This window comes from Ascaphus truei, unplaced genomic scaffold (genome assembly GCF_040206685.1).
Source record: "Ascaphus truei isolate aAscTru1 unplaced genomic scaffold, aAscTru1.hap1 HAP1_SCAFFOLD_390, whole genome shotgun sequence".
NCBI classification, from domain to species: Eukaryota; Metazoa; Chordata; class Amphibia; order Anura; family Ascaphidae; genus Ascaphus; species Ascaphus truei.
Window position 1 is genome coordinate 344,155 of NW_027456720.1, and position 21,937 is coordinate 366,091.

Here is a 21,937-nt window from a genome sequence, read left to right on the forward strand (position 1 = left end):
GCAGAAAAAGGATTTGGACTGGTTCATCCATCTCTAATACCAAATAAAGACAAAGAAATGCAAGCAAATACAGAAGGTAATGAGGGCCCTGATCGTGAGAGGGAAAAAGGGGCAGTGACTCAGGATAGAGTGTGCCTCAGGAGAGAGTGTGCCTCAGGAGAGAGTGTGGCTCAGGAGAGAGTGTGCCTCAGGAGAGAGTGTGCCTCAGGAGAGAGTGTGCCTCAGGAGAGAGTGTGACTCAGGACAGAGTGTGCCTCAGGAGAGAGTGTGCCGCAGGAGAGAGTGTGCCTCAGGAGAGAGTGTGACTCAGGACAGAGTGTGCCTCAGGATAGAGTGTGCCTCAGGAGAGAGTGTGCCTCAGGAGAGAGTGTGCCTCAGGAGAGAGTGTGACTCAGGAGAGAGTGTGACTCAGGAGAGAGTGTGCCGCAGGAGAGAGTGTGCCTCAGGAGAGAGTGTGACTCAGGACAGAGTGTGCCTCAGGAGAGAATGTGACTCAGGATAGAGTGTGCCTCAGGAGAGAATGTGACTCAGGACAGAGTGTGCCTCAGGAGAGAGTGTGCCTCAGGAGAGAGTGTGGCTCAGGAGAGAGTGTGCCTCAGGAGAGAGTGTGCCTCAGGAGAGAGTGTGCCTCAGGAGAGAGTGTGACTCAGGACAGAGTGTGCCTCAGGAGAGAGTGTGCCGCAGGAGAGAGTGTGCCTCAGGAGAGAGTGTGACTCAGGACAGAGTGTGCCTCAGGATAGAGTGTGCCTCAGGAGAGAGTGTGCCTCAGGAGAGAGTGTGCCTCAGGAGAGAGTGTGACTCAGGAGAGAGTGTGACTCAGGAGAGAGTGTGCCGCAGGAGAGAGTGTGCCTCAGGAGAGAGTGTGACTCAGGACAGAGTGTGCCTCAGGAGAGAATGTGACTCAGGATAGAGTGTGCCTCAGGAGAGAATGTGACTCAGGACAGAGTGTGCCTCAGGAGACAGTGTGACTCAGGAGAGAGTGTGACTCAGGACAGAGTGTGCCTCAGGAGACAGTGTGCCTCAGGAGAGAGTGTGCCTCAGGAGAGAGTGTGACTCAGGACAGAGTGTGCCTCAGGAGAGAGTGTGCCACAGGAGAGAGTGTGCCTCAGGAGAGAGTGTGACTCAGGACAGAGTGTGCCTCAGGAGAGAGTGTGACTCAGGACAGAGTGTGCCTCAGGAGAGAATGTGACTCAGGATAGAGTGTGCCTCAGGAGAGAGTGTGACTCAGGATAGAGTGTGCCGCAGGAGAGAGTGTGCCTCAGGAAAGAGTGCCTCAGGAGAGAGTGTGACTCAGGAGAGAGTGTGACTCAGGATAGAGTGTGCCTCAGGAGAGAGTGTGCCTCAGGAGAGAGTGTGTCTCAGGAGAGAGTGTGACTCAGGAGAGAGTGTGCCTCAGGAGAGAGTGTGACTCAGGAGAGAGTGTGACTCAGGATAGAGTGTGCCTCAGGAGAGAGTATGCCTCAGGAGAGAGTGTGACTCAGGAGAGAGAGTGTGCCTCAGGAGAGAGTGTGCCTCAGGAGAGAGTGTGCCTCAGGAGAGAGTGTGCCTCAGGAGAGAGTGTGACTCAGGATAGAGTGTGCCTCAGGAGAGAGTGTGCCTCAGGAGAGAGTGTGCCTCAGGAGAGAGTATGCATCAGAAGAGAATGTGCCTCAGAATAGAGTGTGCCTCAGGAGAGAGTGTGCCTCAGGATAGAGTGTGCCTCAGGAGAGAGTGTGCCTCAGGAGAGAGTGTGCCTCAGGAGAGAGTGTGCCTCAGGAGAGAGTGTGCCTCAGGAGAGAGTATGCATCAGGATAGAGTTTGCCTCAGGATAGAGTGTACCTCAGGAGAGAGTGTGCCTCAGGATGGAGTGTACCTCAGGAGAGAGTGTGCCTCAGGAGAGAGTGTGCCTCAGGAGAGAATGTGCCTCAGGAGAGAGTGTGCCTCAGGAGAGAGTGTGACTCAGGATAGAGTGTGCCTCAGGAGAGAGTGTGACTCAGGATAGAGTGTGCCTCAGGAGAGAGTGTGACTCAGGATAGAGTGTGCCGCAGGAGAGAGTGTGCCTCAGGATAGAGTGTGCCGCAGGAGAGAGTGTGCCTCAGGAGAGAGTGTGCTGCAGGAGAGAGTGTGACTCAGGATAGAGTGTGCCTCAGGAGAGAGTGTGCCTCAGGAGAGAGTGTGACTCAGGATAGAGTGTGCCTCAGGAGAGAGTGTGACTCAGGATAGAGTGTGCCTCAGGAGAGAGTGTGACTCAGGATAAAGTGTGCCGCAGGAGAGAGTGTGCCTCAGGATAGAGTGTGCCGCAGGAGAGAGTGTGCCTCCGGATAGAGTGTGCCGCAGGAGAGAGTGTGCCTCAGGAGAGAGTGTGCCTCAGGAGAGAGTGTGACTCAGGATAGAGTGTGACTCAGGATAGAGTGTGCCTCAGGAGAGAGTGTGACTCAGGATAGAGTGTGCCTCAGGATAGAATATGCCTCAGGAGACAGTGTGCCTCAGGATAGAGTGTGCCTCAGGAGAGAGAGCGCCTCAGGATAGAGTGTGCCTCGGGATAGAGTGTGCCTCAGGAGAGAGTGTGCCTCAGGAGAGAGTGTGCCTCAGGAGAGAGTGTGACTCAGGATAGAGTGTGCCTCAGGAGAGAGTGTGCCTCAGGAGAGAGTGTGCCTCAGGAGAGAGTATGCATCAGAAGAGAATGTGCCTCAGGATAGAGTGTGCCTCAGGAGAGAGTGTGCCTCAGGATAGAGTGTGCCGCAGGAGAGAGTGTGCCGCAGGAGAGAGTGTGCCTCAGGAGAGAGTGTGCCTCAGGAGAGAGTGTGACTTAGGATAGAGTGTGCCTCAGGATAGAGTGTGCCTCAGGATAGAATATGCCTCAGGAGACAGTGTGCCTCAGGATAGAGTGTGCCTCAGGAGAGAGAGCGCCTCAGGATAGAGTGTGCCTCGGGATAGAGTGTGCCTCAGGAGAGAGTGTGCCTCAGGAGAGAGTGTGCCTCAGGAGAGAGTGTGACTCAGGATAGAGTGTGCCTCAGGAGAGGGTGTGCCTCAGGAGAGAGTGTGCCTCAGGAGAGAGTATGCATCAGAAGAGAATGTGCCTCAGGATAGAGTGTGTCTCAGGAGAGAGTGTGCCTCAGGATAGAGTGTGCCTCAGGAGAGAGTGTGCCTCAGGATAGAGTATGCATCAGGAGAGAGTGTGCCTCAGGAGAGAGTGTGCCTCAGGAGAGAGTATGCATCAGGATAGAGTGTGCCTCAGGAGAGAGTGTACCTCAGGAGAGAGTGTGCCTCAGGAGAGAGTGTGCCTCAGGATAGAGTGTACCTCAGGAGAGAGTGTGCCTCAGGAGAGAGTGTGCCTCAGGAGAGTGTGCCTCAGGAGAGAGTGTGCCTCAGGAGAGAGTGTGCCTCAGGAGAGAGTGTGCCTCAGGAGAGAGTGTGCCTCAGGATAGAGTGTGCCTCAGGAGAGAGTGTGACTCAGGATAGAGTGTGCCTCAGGAGAGAGTGTGACTCAGGATAGAGTGTGCCGCAGGAGAGTGTGTGCCTCAGGATAGAGTGTGCCGCAGGAGAGAGTGTGCCTCAGGAGAGAGTGTGCCGCAGGAGAGAGTGTGCCTCAGGATAGAGTGTGCCGCAGGAGAGAGTGTGCCTCAGGAGAGAGTGTGCCTCAGGAGAGAGTGTGACTCAGGATAGAGTGTGCCTCAGGAGAGAGTGTGACTCAGGATAGAGTGTGCCTCAGGATAGAGTGTGCCTCAGGATAGAATATGCCTCAGGAGACAGTGTGCCTGAGGATAGAGTGTGCCTCAGGAGAGAGAGCGCCTCAGGATAGAGTGTGCCTCGGGATAGAGTGCACCTCAGGAGAGAGTGCGCCTCAGGAGAAAGTGCACCTCAGGAGAGAGTGTGCCTCAGGAAAGAGTGCGCCTCAGGAGAGAGTGCGCATCAGTAGAGAGTGTGCCTCAGGATAGCGTGTGCCTCAGGATAGCGTGTGCCTCAGGAGAGAGTGTGCCTCAGGAGAGAGTGTGCCTCAGGATAGAGTGTGCCTCAGGATAGAGTGTGCCTCAGGAGAGAGTGTGCCTCAGGAGAGAGTGTGCCTCAGGAGAGAGTGCGCCTCAGGAGAGAGTGCGCCTCAGGAGAGAGTGTGCCTCAGGATAGAGTGTGCCTCAGGAGAGAGTGTGCCTCAGGAGAGAGTGTGCCTCAGGAGAGAGTGTGCCTCAGGATAGAGTGTGCCTCAGGATAGAGTGTGCCTCGGGATAGAGTGTGCCTCGGGAGAGTGTGTGCCTCGGGATAGAGTGCACCTCGGGATAGAGTGCGCCTCAGTAGAGAGTGCGACTCAGTAGAGAGTGTGCCTCAGGAGAGAGTGTGCCTCAGGATAGAGTGTGCCTCAGGATAGAGTGTGCCTCAGGAGAGAGTGTGCCTCAGGAGAGAGTGTGCCTCAGGATAGAGTATGCATCAGGAGAGATTATGCCTCAGGAGAGTGTGCCTCGGGATAGAGTGTGCCACAGGATAGAGTGTGCCTCAGGAGAGAGTGTGCCTCAGGAGAGAGTGTGCCTCAGGAGAGAGTGTGCCTCAGGAGAGAGTGTGCCTCAGGAGAGAGTGTGCATCAGGATAGAGTGCGCCTTTGGATAGAGTATGCATCAGGATAGAGTGTGCCTCAGGATAGAGTATGCATCAGGATAGAGTGTGCCTCAGGATAGAGTGTGCCTCAGGATAGAGTGTGCCTTAGGGTAGAGTGTACCTCAGGGTAGAGTGCGCCTCAGGCTAGAGTGCACCTTACAATAGAGTGTGCCTCAGGAGAGAGTGTGCCTCAGGATAGAGTGTGCCTCGGAGAGAGTGTGCCTCAGGAGAGAGTGTGTCTCGGGATAGAGAATGCACCAGGAGATAGTGCGCCTCAGGATAGAGTGTGCCTCAGGATAGAGTGCGCCTCAGGATAGAGTGTGCCTCAGGATAGAGTGTGCCTCGGAGAGAGTGTGCCTCACGATAGAGTGTGTCTCGGAGAGAGTGTGCCTCAGGAGAGAGTGTGTCTCGGGATAGAGAATGCATCAGGAGATAGTACGCCTCAGGATAGAGTGTGCCTCAGGATAGAGTGCGCCTCAGGATAGAGTGTGCCTCAGGATAGAGTGCGCCTTAGGATTGAGTTCGCCTCAGGTTAGAGTGCGCCTTTGGATAGAGTGTGCCTCAGGATAGAGTGTGCCTCAGGATAGAGTGTGGGCCTTAGGGTAGAGTGTACCTCAGGGTAGAGTGCGCCTCAGGCTAGAGTGCACCTTACAATAGAGTGTGCCTCAGGAGAGAGTGTGCCTCAGGATAGAGTGTGCCTCGGAGAGAGTGTGCCTCAGGAGAGAGTGTGTCTCGGGATAGAGAATGCATCAGGAGATAGTGCGCCTCAGGATAGAGTATGCCTCAGGATAGAGTGTGCCTCAGGATAGAGTGCGCCTCAGGATAGAGTGTGCCTCAGGATAGAGTGCGCCTTAGGATTGAGTTCGCCTCAGGTTAGAGTGCGCCTCAGGATAGAGTGTGCCTCAGGATAGAGTGTGCCTCGGGATAGAGTGTGCCTCAGGAGAGAGTGTGCCTCAGGAGAGAGTGTGCCTCAGGAGAGAGTGTGACTCAGGATAGAGTGTGCCTCAGGAGAGGGTGTGCCTCAGGAGAGAGTGTGCCTCAGGAGAGAGTATGCATCAGAAGAGAATGTGCCTCAGGATAGAGTGTGTCTCAGGAGAGAGTGTGCCTCAGGATAGAGTGTGCCTCAGGAGAGAGTGTGCCTCAGGATAGAGTATGCATCAGGAGAGAGTGTGCCTCAGGAGAGAGTGTGCCTCAGGAGAGAGTATGCATCAGGATAGAGTGTGCCTCAGGAGAGAGTGTACCTCAGGAGAGAGTGTGCCTCAGGAGAGAGTGTGCCTCAGGATAGAGTGTACCTCAGGAGAGAGTGTGCCTCAGGAGAGAGTGTGCCTCAGGAGAGTGTGCCTCAGGAGAGAGTGTGCCTCAGGAGAGAGTGTGCCTCAGGAGAGAGTGTGCCTCAGGAGAGAGTGTGCCTCAGGAGAGAGTGTGCCTCAGGAGAGAGTGTGCCTCAGGATAGAGTGTGCCTCAGGAGAGAGTGTGACTCAGGATAGAGTGTGCCTCAGGAGAGAGTGTGACTCAGGATAGAGTGTGCCGCAGGAGAGTGTGTGCCTCAGGATAGAGTGTGCCGCAGGAGAGAGTGTGCCTCAGGAGAGAGTGTGCCGCAGGAGAGAGTGTGCCTCAGGATAGAGTGTGCCGCAGGAGAGAGTGTGCCTCAGGAGAGAGTGTGCCTCAGGAGAGAGTGTGACTCAGGATAGAGTGTGCCTCAGGAGAGAGTGTGACTCAGGATAGAGTGTGCCTCAGGATAGAGTGTGCCTCAGGATAGAATATGCCTCAGGAGACAGTGTGCCTGAGGATAGAGTGTGCCTCAGGAGAGAGAGCGCCTCAGGATAGAGTGTGCCTCGGGATAGAGTGCGCCTCAGGAGAGAGTGCGCCTCAGGAGAAAGTGCACCTCAGGAGAGAGTGCGCCTCAGGAAAGAGTGCGCCTCAGGAGAGAGTGCGCATCAGTAGAGAGTGTGCCTCAGGATAGCGTGTGCCTCAGGATAGCGTGTGCCTCAGGAGAGAGTGTGCCTCAGGAGAGAGTGTGCCTCAGGAGAGAGTGTGCCTCAGGATAGAGTGTGCCTCAGGATAGAGTGTGCCTCAGGAGAGAGTGTGCCTCAGGAGAGAGTGCGCCTCAGGAGAGAGTGCGCCTCAGGAGAGAGTGTGCCTCAGGATAGAGTGTGCCTCAGGAGAGAGTGTGCCTCAGGAGAGAGTGTGCCTCAGGAGAGAGTGTGCCTCAGGATAGAGTGTGCCTCAGGATAGAGTGTGCCTCGGGATAGAGTGTGCCTCGGGAGAGTGTGTGCCTCGGGATAGAGTGCACCTCGGGATAGAGTGCGCCTCAGTAGAGAGTGCGACTCAGTAGAGAGTGTGCCTCAGGAGAGAGTGTGCCTCAGGATAGAGTGTGCCTCAGGATAGAGTGTGCCTCAGGAGAGAGTGTGCCTCAGGAGAGAGTGTGCCTCAGGATAGAGTATGCATCAGGAGAGATTATGCCTCAGGAGAGTGTGCCTCGGGATAGAGTGTGCCACAGGATAGAGTGTGCCTCAGGAGAGAGTGTGCCTCAGGAGAGAGTGTGCCTCAGGAGAGAGTGTGCCTCAGGAGAGAGTGTGCCTCAGGAGAGAGTGTGCATCAGGATAGAGTGCGCCTTTAGATAGAGTATGCATCAGGATAGAGTGTGCCTCAGGATAGAGTATGCATCAGGATAGAGTGTGCCTCAGGATAGAGTGTGCCTCAGGATAGAGTGTGCCTTAGGGTAGAGTGTACCTCAGGGTAGAGTGCGCCTCAGGCTAGAGTGCACCTTACAATAGAGTGTTCCTCAGGAGAGAGTGTGCCTCAGGATAGAGTGTGCCTCGGAGAGAGTGTGCCTCAGGAGAGAGTGTGTCTCGGGATAGAGAATGCACCAGGAGATAGTGCGCCTCAGGATAGAGTGTGCCTCAGGATAGAGTGCGCCTCAGGATAGAGTGTGCCTCAGGATAGAGTGTGCCTCGGAGAGAGTGTGCCTCACGATAGAGTGTGTCTCGGAGAGAGTGTGCCTCAGGAGAGAGTGTGTCTCGGGATAGAGAATGCATCAGGAGATAGTACGCCTCAGGATAGAGTGTGCCTCAGGATAGAGTGCGCCTCAGGATAGAGTGTGCCTCAGGATAGAGTGCACCTTAGGATTGAGTTCGCCTCAGGTTAGAGTGCGCCTTTGGATAGAGTGTGCCTCAGGATAGAGTGTGCCTCAGGATAGAGTGTGGGCCTTAGGGTAGAGTGTACCTCAGGGTAGAGTGCGCCTCAGGCTAGAGTGCACCTTACAATAGAGTGTGCCTCAGGAGAGAGTGTGCCTCAGGATAGAGTGTGCCTCGGAGAGAGTGTGCCTCAGGAGAGAGTGTGTCTCGGGATAGAGAATGCATCAGGAGATAGTGCGCCTCAGGATAGAGTATGCCTCAGGATAGAGTGTGCCTCAGGATAGAGTGCGCCTCAGGATAGAGTGTGCCTCAGGATAGAGTGCGCCTTAGGATTGAGTTCGCCTCAGGTTAGAGTGTGCCTCAGGATAGAGTGTGCCTCAGGATAGAGTGCGCCTCAGGATAGAGTGTGCCTCAGGATAGAGTGCGCCTTAGGATTGAGTTCGCCTCAGGTTAGAGTGCGCCTCAGGATAGAGTGTGCCTCAGGATAGAGTGCGCCTCAGGATAGAGTGTGCCTCAGGATAGAGTGTGGGCCTTAGGGTAGAGTGTACCTCAGGGTAGAGTGCGCCTCAGGCTAGAGTGCACCTTACAATAGAGTGTGCCTCAGGAGAGAGTGTGCCTCAGGATAGAGTGTGCCTCAGAGAGAGTGTGCCTCAGGAGAGAGTGTGTCTCGGGATAGAGAATGCATCAGGAGATAGTGCGCCTCAGGATAGAGTATGCCTCAGGATAGAGTGTGCCTCAGGATAGAGTGCGCCTCAGGATAGAGTGTGCCTCAGGATAGAGTGCGCCTTAGGATTGAGTTCGCCTCAGGTTAGAGTGCGCCTCAGGATAGAGTGTGCCTCAGGATAGAGTGCGCCTTAGGATAGAGTGTGCCTCAGGATAGAGTGCGCCTTAGGATAGAGTGTGCCTCAGGATAGAGTATGGTCCCGCCACACAGCTGAATCTATAAAGGTGTGACGATGTGGAAGTTAGGGGGTGTTAGATGGAGTTTTGTCCAAGCGCATAGCTGGTTCCAGAAGGGTGGGAGGGGATGGATGTTAGGGGTGTGTAAGGGTTAGGGTTAGGGTTAGGGTTAGGGTTAGGGTTAGGGTTAGGGTTAGCATAGCTGGTTCCAGAAGGGTGGGAGGGGATGGATGTTAGGGGTGTATAAGGTAGGCTTTGCTAAAACGTGATTTCTCAGGGAGCTTGTAACAGTCTGGAAGTCTGAGGAAGAGTGTGATAGAACATTGTAGGGAATTCCAGAGAGAGGTTACAGGGCGCGTAAAGTCTTATAGGCGGGAATGAGACGAATAAAAAGGTAAAAAGGGAAGACAAGGCATAGGTAAAGGGCAGAATGGAGGGGACATTTAGGGGTAAATTTGGGGATGGGGGCTGAGATGTAACGGGGGCAGCTCTGGTAGCTTTGTAAGTCAGATCTAGGAATTAGAATTTAATGATAATATTGGAAGCCAGTGTAGGGATTTGCATAGTGGAAATGCTGAACTGCACAGGTGAGTGAGGTACAGAACTGCAGAGGTGAGTGAGGTACAGAACTGCAGAGGTGAGTGAGGTGCTGAACTGCACAGGTGAGTGAGGTACAGAACTGCAGAGGTGAGTGAGGTGCAGAACTGGAGAGGTGAGTGAGGTACAGAACTGCAGAGGTGAGTGAGGTACAGAACTGGAGAGGTGAGGGAGGTACAGAACTGCAGAGGTGAGTGAGGTACAGAACTGGAGAGGTGAGTGAGGTACAGAACTGCAGAGGTGAGTGAGGTACAGAACTGCAGAGGTGAGTGAGGTACAGAACTGCAGAGGTGAGTGAGGTACAGAACTGCAGAGGTGAGTGAGGTAGAGAACTGCACAGGTGAGTGAGGTACAGAACTGCACAGGTGAGTGAGGTACAGAACTGCACAGGTGAGTGAGGTACAGAACTGGAGAGGTGAGTGAGGTACAGAACTGCAGAGGTGAGTGAGGTACAGAACTGCAGAGGTGAGTGAGGTACAGAACTGCACAGGTGAGTGAGGTACAGAACTGCACAGGTGAGTGAGGTACAGAACTGCAGAGGTGAGTGAGGTACAGAACTGCACAGGTGAGTGAGGTACAGAACTGCAGAGGTGAGTGAGGTACAGAACTGTAGAGGTGAGTGAGGTACAGAACTGCACAGGTGAGTGAGGTACAGAACTGCACAGGTGAGTGAGGCACAGAACTGGAGAGGTGAGTGAGGTACAGAACTGCAGAGGTGAGTGAGGTACAGAACTGCAGAGGTGAGTGAGGTACAGAATTGGAGTGGTGAGTGAGGTACAGAACTGCACAGGTGAGTGAGGTACAGAACTGCACAGGTGAGTGAGGTACAGAACTGCAGAGGTGAGTGAGGTACAGAACTGCAGAGGTGAGTGAGGTACAGAACTGGAGAGGTGAGTGAGGTACAGAACTGCACAGGTGAGTGAGGTACAGAACTGCACAGGTGAGTGAGGTACAGAACTGCAGAGGTGAGTGAGGTACAGAACTGTCCATGAATCTGGCAGCATTATTTTAAAATAAAAATGTAGAATTTGATGGATGATACAGTAAGAACCACTTAACCATTTCCTATCTGCTGTAAAACATCAGACACTATCTGATCCTCTGTTTTCTTTTGTATTTAGGCTCACATTTAGGGGACAGTTCACTAAGCAGTGATAACTGCTTTTAAGTGAGCTAAATGGCTTTTAAGACCGATACTGCCTGCTGTGCGAGTCACAAAGCAGTGATAACAGTGCGGTATTCACCAAAAAAATCTGTGATAAAAAACTGGTCCGATCAGGCATAAGATGGCAAACCCGCTGTTTTTTGCCAGTCAGTGTGATTCACAAAGCAGTGATAAGTGTATCGCTACTGGGAAAAAATCAGCATTTCTTTTCACCAGCTAAAGGCTGGCGCAGAAGAGATGGAGTCAGGAATAAAAGCATTGTTTATGTGTTTTTAAGCACAGAATAAATACAAGAGGCTGGCGAGTGTCCCCGGGTGGTTTCCACGGGTGTCCGGGGGTCCTTGGGTGATCTCTGTGGGTGTCCGAGGGCCTCCAGGTTATCCCCACTGGTGTCTGGGGGCCTCAGGTGGTCCCCATGGTTGTCCGTGGGCTACCCCACCCTCCCCTCTACACACCCAGGAGGCCTAACACCATCCCAAGGCAACTACGCATATAATATGGGCCTGATTTACCACTATAGCAAAAAATAAAACACATTTCATAGCAAACTAAATACATAACAAATGCCAATAAACAATTGATTGGCACAGTGGGTACATCATGCCCATATAATATGGACATGATTTAGTACTATGCTAGTCAATGGTCAATCTAAAAAATAACCACCACAAACATGTAATAAAAACAGGCACCAAATAAACAACAATACAAAAGTAAACACAACAAAACTAGCAGCAATCTGTTAATCAAATACCAAATAAAGACCACAATTAACCATTAAAATACCAAAACAATACCAGCAATAAATAAAAGAAAGCTCCAAATAAACTCCATCAGTAAAATTAAAAATAGCAATAATCCACTATTAAAAAGCAAACACAAAAAAAACCTTGAAATAATCCATTGAAAATACCACCAAATATGCCTGCATACAAAATCAAAACACAAAATAAAGAGCATCTAAACAAAAAAACTAAGTACCAAAATACATTTAAAATACATAAAAGCAAGCATTTGCCAAAATAACCATTGCTTGTCACGGTATGTATGTTTGTATGTATAGCCATAAAGGGGCATACATATATACATATGCAGGGCAATGCAAAAAAAAGAAAAAAACCTGCACAATAAAAATAACATACATTTAATGTTTTTTCTTACCTTTAGATGTCTTCACCCGCCGATTCCTGTGGTCTCAGCAAGCTCTCGAACCAATCCACGATTCAAAACAGCACCAGACCACAGGTAAAGTCCAAAGTCCTTTTCTTCTTTCTTTATCTCCATCTGTTAATATAATCCATTTGGGGGTCTTCTTTCATCTTCTTCTGTATCTTCTTCTTCATCTTTATCCATTTTCATCTGTAATGGCATTGTATTCCTATTGGGGAGGAGGTCCTACCTCCTCAGCTTCTTGCCATCAAATGAGGCTGCACAGGCTTTTATATGGCCTGTGACGTCACATTTTAGTGGCAAATGGTTCACACGTTATCTGATTGGCTGTGAAAACCATCTGTCTTTTTTTTATTTTTTATGTGACGTCAAATAAAGGGAAAGAAGCCAACCAATCAGAATGGCTGTGTTTCTTTTCCCTTTAACATGACATCACAAAATCCAGCATGGCAAACGTCACATGTTACTTCAGTCAATTAGATTGGAAGATGCATATCACCAATATGATTGGTTGTAGTAGACCATGTGACGAGTCGATTTTGGCAAAGGATGTGATGCCATCCAAATGGAGTCACATGGTCAACTACAACCAATCAGATTGGGGATATACATCTCCCAATCTGATTGACTGAAATAACATGTGACAGTGGCGATGTGGTTTTTGTGACGTCATGTTAAAGGGAAAGGAAGCACAGCCATTCTGATTGGCTGGCTTCACTCCCTTTACATGACGTCACATTAAAAAAAGGCACATGGTTTTCACAGCCAATACATCACATGCCATATAAAGGCCTCATTTGAAGCCAAGAAGCTGAGGATGTAGGACCTCCTCCAGAAGAAGAAGAAGAAGAAGAATCCCAAATGGATTACTATTAACAGATGGAGATTATGAAAGAAGAAAAGGATTTAAGACTATACCTGTGGGTCGTTGCTGTTTTGGATCATGGATTTGTTTGAGAGCTTGTTGAAACCATGGGAATCGAAGTGTGAAGACATCTAAAGGTAAGAAAAACATTGAATGTATGTTATTTTTACTTTACAGGTTTGTTTCATTGTATTTTTATTCATTATGTAATTTTTTGGATTGCCAATTGCTTGCAAATGTATATATGTATGCCCCTTTTGGGCTATACATACATACATACATACATACAGTGAAAAGGAATGGGTAGTTTGGCAATTGCTTGCGTTTATGTATTTTAAATGTATTTTGGTACTTTCTTTTATCTTTTTGAGGCTATTTATTTTGTGTTTTGATTTGGAATGATGGCATTTTTGGTTGTCTTTTGAATGGATTATTTCAGGGGTGTTTTTGGTGTTTGTTTTTTAATAGTGGATTAATTTTGCTATTTTTAATTTGAATGATAGTGTTTATTTGGAGCTTTATTTTATTTATTGTTGGTTTTGTTTTGGTATTTTAATTGTTAATTGTGGTATTTATTTGGTATTTAATTAATTGATTGGTGGTAATTATGTTGTGTTTACTTATTTATTCTTGTTTATTTTGTGATTGTTTGGATTACATTGGATATTGTTTGTGGTTGCTTATTTTTTATGTTGACCATTGACTGCCTTAGTGTTAAATCATGCCCATATTTTATGGGCATGGTGTACCCACTGTGCTAATCAATTGATTTATTGGCATTAGTAATGTGTTGATTTTTCTATGTGTAGCCATGTGTAAAATTGGTGTACATATCTCTTTCTCATGCTGGCAGTAAACCTGGTAAGTATGCAGGATTGCCAGTAGTCATCATGGAGGTTTGCCCTCAAACCCTGGTGAGGTGTCAAATGTCCCAAAGGAAGTGACAACATGCTTGGTGTCCACCCTTAGTGACATCAGAGATGTGCCTGTTCCTGAGGTGATATAAGACACAGCACTGCCTAAAGTTAGTGTTCAGTTTCCTGTTGTTGTGCTGCCTCTGTTCAGTGAGAGGCACGTGAAGGTCTGCAACAGTGTTGCAGTAGTCTCATGCTAGCTGTGAGTCTGTGCAGCTCTGAGCAGAGAGAGAAGCTGTTGAATCTCCCTAAAGGGAGAGGTGGAAAGCAACTCCATTAGGAGAAGGAGGAACTTTCCAGATGGAGTGCAGCAAAGGAATGAGCGGCTAAGCTGATAGCTGTGAGGGGCAGCTGGCCCATACCACCATGCCAATAAAGATGACCTTGAATAAAGACACTTCACTGTGTGAGTCTGGAATTACTCAGCAGGGGAAGGCATCACCAAGAAGGAGTTCCTCATCAGAACCATCCCCATGCGGACGCAGGGATCCTGATGAGGTGGAGGCGCTGCACTGGATATAGGTAGGACTCATGCACACTACCTCAGCTGCCTGTCTGGGTTGGCAATCCCCACACAACATCATGCGGGAGACTCAGGAGTCCTGTTGCCAACAGGTGCACCACCAGACACTACACTGTAATGGGGACTGGTTAGACCACAGGGGCCAATGTGAGATTGGGTGGGTCAGGCTAGGCCATAAAATCCGTTACATATGTAATGTGTTTTATTTTTGGGCCTTCTAATGTGGGGCTATCTCCATCTATATACTGTATTTTCTTGATTCTAAGACGCACTTTTTTTCCCATTTTCACATGTCTGTTAGAATTGATGTACTAAAAAAACAAAAAAACAGGTAGGGGGTGATGCTAGAGATGCCAGCAAGGGAACGTCTGTGTTAAACAAACAGCCTGGCTGCGATCACGCCCCCCCTCCGTGCAGAGAGATCAGCTGGAGATGCGGGACAGGGATCTTCACAGGCTCCGATTACGGCCCCCTCCCCCTCCTCCTCCATGAAGTGCAGAGAGTTCAGCAGAGATGCTGGACAAGGATCTTCAAATTGCCCACCAGCCCCTTTCCCCCTCCCCCTGTAATCTCTGTATGAGCTGCACGTGCAGAAGGAGCAGTGGGGGTCATGCACTAAGCTCCGTTAAGTCACTTTCAGAGCGCAAAGTGCTCTTAGAACGTGATGTTGCGCTGAACACGATGCACTAAGCAAAGCAAACAGGCACTTTGCGCTCTAAAAGTGACTTTTTTCAGGAAATCTTTCTAAGTCCAACTTTGCTTGTTCGTTACCCTATTTGCGTTAAATTCTGCTCTTAAGCGGGATGCACTGAGCAACGCAACCTTAGTGTACGCGAAAGTTGCATTTAACTGAACACGTCAGCTCAAAGTAGACACAAAAAAAGCTGGACTTTGAAAAATTGCCTGCTTTCCATTTTTGCATGAGCAACACCCATACAACAGGCCGGCGGGTGTCCCCGGCTGACCCCGCGGGAGTCCCGGGGTACCTGCGGGCCTGCAGTACCAATGTTGTGCCTACAAAAATAATAAACATTATTTCTAACTAAATACACCCCCCTAACACATACAGTACAATAAGCACCCACCCTGAACTGACTATACCCACCCTGTACCCATTGAGTAGTATAGTGGTACATCATACCCATATAATAATAATATGGGCATGATAAGCCTTTATAGCATTCAATGGGCACCCTAATTACAATACATTATTGCACCAAATACACAATAATAAAACCTAACTCCAAAAAAACATACTTCACTAAATAAAAACAGTGGCCAGCTAATCAAATGAATACAAGCAGTAACAACATCAACAATGAATTAATTAAACCATTAACCAATGAAACCAATTAATTCCTAAACCCACTCAAAATGAATAGTAACACTACCTAATCAAACCAATGAATTACTACAACATTAATGAATGTAACCATTAAAAGACAAAGAAATACATTCAAACAATCTCTGAAGTAACCATAAAACACATTAGCTAACATAATACAACATTAATTACAAGCGAACACCAATCGCAAACATTTTATTACATTAAGCAGGAGAAAAAAAAACAATCACATCCACATAAAAAAACTGACATTAAAAACACCAACAGCAATACCAAGTCACAAATGCCCACCAAATATTGTCATAATAATTTATTAATCTGTACCTTAAAGTGCTACAGATTAATATATTATCAGTCAATATGCCTCCCCCAAAAAATAAAAAAACACATCCAATGAAGAAACCTGTAAAAAGAGACATTTACAAACATTCAATATATTACTTACCATTAGAAGCGGTGGCCCTCTGACTCCCGAGGTAACAGGAAGCTCACGTACCTTGAAGGCCTCCAACAGCATCCGATGTCATCCGCCATGAAGATCCAGCAAAGGTACCCAAATCTTCTTTTTTCTTTCTTTAATCACCTTCTTCTATCTTCATCTGTCACCATTTCTTGATCTTCTTTATCTTCTTTCTTCATCTGTCAATCCAAAAAACCCCATGTTAAATCCCAGCCGATGCTGTCTCGTCGGCTTCTTGGGCTCAAATGAGGCGTCATGGCCTTAAATAGGGCTTGTGACGTCACATTTAGCCTCAAAATGGTTAACAGCCACCTGATTGGCTGTTCAAACCATGTTTCAACTTTAATTTTTTTTTTACATGACATCACTTAAAGGGAATGATGCCAGCCAATCAGAATGGCTGTGCTTCATTTGCCTTTAAGATGACGTCACTAAATCCAAGATGGCCGACATCACATGGTATTTCAGCCAATCAGAGTGTGGAATTGTTTCCCACGATCTGATTGGCTGAAATACCATGTGACGCCGGCTTCGTGACGTCATCTTAAAGGCAAAAGCACCGCCATTCTGATTGGCTGGCATCATTCCCTTTAAGTGACGGCATGTAAAAAAAAAAAATTAAAGTCGGAACATGGTTTGGACAGCCAATCAGGTGGCTGTTACCCATTTTGAGGCTAAATGTGACGTCACAAGCCCTATTTAAGGCCGTGACGCCTCATTTGAACCCAAGAAGCTGACGAGACAACATCGGTTGGGATTTACCCTGGGGTTTTTTTGATTGACAGATGAAGAAAGAAGATAAAGAAGATCAAGAAATGGTGACAGATGAAGATAGAAGAAGGTGATTAAAGAAAGAAAAAAGAAGATTGGGGTACCTGATCCGGATCTTCATGGCGGATGGCATCGGATGCTGTTGGAGGCCTTCAAGGTACGTGAGCTTCCTGTACCCCGGGAGTCGGAGGGCCACCGCTTCTAATGGTAAGTAATATATAGAATGTTTGCAAATGTCTCTTTTTACAGGTTTCTACATTGGATGTGTTTTTTTTATTTTTGGGGGGAGGCACATTGACTGATAATATATTAATCTTTACCACTTAAGGTACAGATTAATACATTATTATGACAATATTTGGGGGGCATTTGTGGCTTGGTATTGCTGTTGGTGTTTTTAATGTCAGTTTTTTATGTGGATGTGATTGTTTGTTTTTTTCCTGCTTAATGTAATAAAATGTTTGCGATTGGTGTTCGCTTGTAATTAATGTTGTATTATGTTAGCTAATGCGTTTTATGGTTACTTCAGAGATTGTTTGAATGTATTTCTTTGTCTTTTAATGGTTACATTCATTAATGTTGTAGTAATTCATTGGTTTGATTGGTTAGTGTTACTATTCATTTTGAGTTGGTTTAGGAATTAATTGGTTTCATTGGTTAATGGTTTAATTAATTCATTGTTGATGTTGTTACTGCTTGTATTGATTGGATTAGCTGACTACTGTTTTATTGACTTTATTTAGGTATGCTAATGCAGTGTTTAATAATGGGCAAATAATCTATTATCCATATCTGGATAATAGTTATTTTGCACATTATTGTACTGTATGTGTTCGGGAGGAGGGCGGGAGGGGGGTCGTGTATAGATGTTTGTTAAATCTTTTTTTAATATACAATCATACAAAAATGCAGTGACCCGGCGCTAGAAGTGACAACAATACCCCAGTCCAATGATATGTCCATATAGCTTGGGAAAGTTCTCTTAATGTTCCAATTGGAAACGAAGTGGGGGTTCAGTTGCTAGCTGGTGCTTCAAAATTCCTCCTGCAGTATAATAGACAAAGGGAAAGAAACCATTGCGCAGCCACAAGTACCAACAGGCGACCCCAAAAAGGGCTTAAAAGTAATAAACTTACAAAAGTATTGTGTCTATGTTCATTTGAGAGAATCTGTGCTTTTACCAACTTCTTCTCCTGGATCTCACGAATCCCCCGTGTTGTCAATCATACGCCAGCTCACTCTCCTGTTAACTCACAGCCTGATCACTCAAAGGTGATCTCCGTGGGTTCCCGGAAAGGAAATGACATAGGAGATGATGGTGCAGATTGCTAAAAACTTTAATGACATTAAAAACAGTAAAAAACAGCCAAAGGCTTACTCACATAAACCGTGCTGTTACAGAACAACTGACAACGTGCCGTCCGCAGCTTGTTAAGGTGAGGGGTAGTGAACACTGGGCTGATCGCGCTCTCACTGCTCTCAGTTCCAGAGACTACCGCCTGTCTTCGCGCAACACACTGATGTCACACAATGGCGCCCCCTCCAATCTCCTTGCTACCGGACACCTCAGCAGCTTGTTAAGGTAAGGGGTGGTACAACCTGGGCTGATCGCGCTCTCACTGCTCTCAGTTCCAGAGACTACCGCCTGTCTTCGCGCAACACACTGACTTCATACGATGGCGCCCCCTCCAATCTCCTTGCTACCGGACACCTCAGCAGCTTGTTAAGGTAAGGGGTGGTACAACCTGGGCTGATCGCGCTCTCACTGCTCTCAGTTCCAGAGACCGCCGCCTGTCTCCGCACAACACACTGACGTCACGCAATGGCGCCCCCTCCTTCTCCTTGCTACCGGACACTTCAGTCTCAACTCCTCTCTCTCCAAACGCGTTTCGTGACTTAAAGTGGTAGCAAGGAAAGTGGAGGGGGCGCCATTGCGTGACGTCAGTGTGTTGCGCGGGGACAGGCGGCAGTCTCTGGAACTGAGAGCAGTGAGAGCGCGATCAGCCCAGGTTGTACCACCCCTTACCTTAACAAGCTGCTGAGGTGTCCGGTAGCAAGGAGATTGGAGGGGGCGCCATTGTGTGACGTCAGTGTGTTGCGCGAAGACAGGCGGTAGTCTCTGGAACTGAGAGCAGTGAGAGCGCGATCAGCCCAGTGTTCACTACCCCTCACCTTAACAAGCTGCGGACGGCACGTTGTCAGTTGTTCTGTAACAGCACGGTTTATGTGAGTAAGCCTTTGGCTGTTTTTTACTGTTTTTAATGTCATTAAAGTTTTTAGCAATCTGCACCATCATCTCCTATGTCATTTCCTTTCCGGGAACCCACGGAGATCACCTTTGAGTGATCAGGCTGTGAGTTAACAGGAGAGTGAGCTGACGTATGATTGACAACACGGGGGATTCGTGAGGTCCAGGAGAAGAAGTTAGTAAAAGCACAGATTCTCTCAAATGAACATAGACACAATACTTTTGTAAGTTTATTACTTGTAAGCCCTTTTTGGGGTCGCCTGTTGGTACTTGTGGCTGCGCAATGGTTTCTTTCCCTTTGTCTATTATACTGCAGGAGGAACTTTGAAGCACCAGCTAGCAACTGAACCACCACTGCGTTTCCAATTGGAACATTAAGAGAACTTTCCCAATCTATATGGACATGTCATTGGACTGGGGTATTGTTGTCACTTCTAGCGCCGGGTCACTGCATTTTTGTATTATTTTCTGTTAAACGAATTTGTGAGTTATTTGTTAGGCAGGGACCCCATGGCAGCTTATATCTAATCACAAGTAGATTTATTATCACTTACATTGTAATCACAAAATTAATGGTCACAGCGCTGAGCTTTAGGGTACCAATTCACTATTCATTCACTTTTTTTAATATACATTTGATTAATGTGTACATGAGCAGGGGGTCTCCAGAGCTGAACTGCATTGGTTTCAGGTCCGAGGACCCCCTACTTCAGGAGATACAGGCCACATTATGGGGTGCCAGTATCCCCTGCACTTTCAAGCTTCCTCGTCACGTGACCGGGACATTGAAATTCTGCAGGGGATACCGGCACCCCATAACGGGGCCTATATCTCCTGAAGTAGGGGGTCCTCAGACCTGAAACCAATGCTGTTCAGCTCCCCTGCTCATGTACACTATTAATCAAATGTATTTATTTAGTGCACAATCGCCTGTAACAGCCTTGCATGGAGATGGCAAATCTCCATGCAAATGTTACATGCGGCTTTTTCTTCTAGCAGCTAGCGTACGTGAAGTTTAAGAACGCTAGCAGGGGGAAAAAAAGCAACACGTACGCTGTGGGTGTTTTGAGCAGGTACGTTAAAAAATGAGCTCAAGGCCTTAGTGAATTGCGTCCATGGCCTCACTTTTTAACGGACGTGCTTTTTTTGAACATCAGAACGCAAACCCATTGAGCTTAGTGCATAGCCCCATATGTAACTATGTAAAACAGTGACTGATAAGACTATTGGGTTTTTGTAACTTCTTTAATTCAGCTGCAACCACCTAAGCCCTGCATCCTTCTTTATCACCAATAACTTGGTCTAATTAAAACAGACAAAATACAAATTCATGAAATCAACCATTAAAACAAACGTATTCCAATTTACTGAATCAGCCCCATTGTTTCCATTTAAATTCCTCCAAAATTGTAAAGTTAGTATTGTATTGTATGTCTTTATTTATATAGCGCCATTAATGTACATAGCGCTTCACAGTAGTAATACATGTGGTAATCGAATAAATAACAGATAATATAAATAACAGATCATGGGAATAAGTGCTTTAGACAAACATAACATTAAGGAAGAGGAGTCCCTGCCCCGAGGAGCTTACAATCTAATTGTTAAACACACTAAATTGGGATGAATTATCCCAGTGCTAAATCGGTATTTAGAAAATATACATTCAAGTGTCATTAATTAAGTAGAATTTATGTTTTTTTTTTTTTAGGGCTGACAAAACAATCAGACTGGCTAACTACCATACGTCATTACCCAGCGCCATGGGCTGAGTTTGCTACCGAAAACATCATCCTCACTGTGCCCTCAGATGTAGCCTCTTCTGTGGAGGACCCTGAGGAATTACTTCAGTTCTGGGATGTAGTGATGAGTACAGTTGCTGAACTGGCAGCAATTCCTAATTTTTCACGACCAGAGAGGATTGTGGCAGATGTGCAACTGGTTGGTGGTGAGTAATTTGAATAACCTCTGCACAAAATGAATTGTGGGACAACATGTCCAATCTGTGGTTATAAAAATATCACTGAGGTCATAAAAACATAGAAAACGACTTGTCCCACCTAACCAGCCCATATTCCTACTCCCAGTAAGTCTTACACCTTAAATGACCCTCAGTATATCCCATACTGTATTACCTAAAGCCTCATCTTATGCTTGTATTCAAAAGATTTACTATAATCTTTAGCAAATTATTATTACAATTACAGTACATATCATAATATCAAAATCTATTTAACCTCTGCTTGACTGTGAGATTGTACCCTTATTTTATCAGGCTGGATGCACGCCGGGTATCCCATTATGATCTATACATCAGCTGCCAATAGTATCGTAGATGTGAAAGGAATGAGATCTAAAGGATTCTGGGGAGCTGCACATGAGCTGGGTCACAACCAGCAGAGGAAAGCTTGGATGTTCTACCCTCATACCGTCGAGGCCTCCAACAACCTGTGGTCTGTGTACCTCCATGAGAAGATATGTAACATACCACGTGACAAAGCCCATCCAGCACTACAGCCACATATTAGGGAGGAAAGGATACAAAAATATGTAAAGGAGGGAGCTAAGATTGAGAAATGGACTGTATTCACGGCTCTGGAAACCTACTTACAGGTAAAGAAACAAATGAGGCGATGGCAGCCGATGTTATTTATTGACACTGGAGCAATTAAGTTTCCAATTAATGATTAAGTTTCCATTTCAATGATATCCTCCTCAATATCTATGTTTTTTTTTATTTGCCTGAACCACATCCACTTGGAGATTGCATCATTTATCCACTAACTTTCCAATTGAAATACACAGTACTCTCTTATAGGATATTTCTCTGCCCCAATGCCATTAGTATCGCTCGCTTCTTCTGTACATTTATAAAGTTCTACTGGAACTTTCCAAACTGAGAAATAGCGGAGAGGCTTGAATTATTTATTTATAAAATGTGTTACAGGCAGTAATACAGTGAGAGTTACCTCTCGTTCTCACACATGTCCTGGGCACAGAGTTATAACATGTGTTACAGGCAGTAATACAGTGAGGGTTACCTCTCGTTCTCACGCATGTCCTGGGCACAGAGTTATAACATGTGTTACAGGAAGTAATACAGTGAGAGTTACCTCTCGTTCTCACGCATGTCCTGGGCACAGAGTTATAACGTGTTACAGGCAGTAATACAGTGAGAGTTACCTCTCGTTCTCACGCATGTCCTGGGCACAGAGTTATAACATGTGTTACAGGCAGTAATACAGTGAGAGTTACCTCTCGTTCTCACGCATGTCC

General features: G+C 47.3%; 1 protein-coding gene across 1 annotated transcript in view; it reads left to right on the forward strand.

Annotated features, from left to right (window-relative positions):
• The window catches only part of LOC142483907 (TRPM8 channel-associated factor homolog), a 136,085-nt gene extending 114,733 nt beyond the window's left edge, over nucleotides 1–21,352 (forward strand). Inside the window, exons 6-7 of the mRNA XM_075583828.1 lie at nucleotides 20,373–20,609; nucleotides 20,937–21,352. Of these exons, the coding sequence (XP_075439943.1) occupies nucleotides 20,373–20,609; nucleotides 20,937–21,352 (653 nt within the window). The remainder of the gene's footprint in view (nucleotides 1–20,372; nucleotides 20,610–20,936) is intronic.
• Nucleotides 21,353–21,937: the final 585 nt, after the last annotated feature.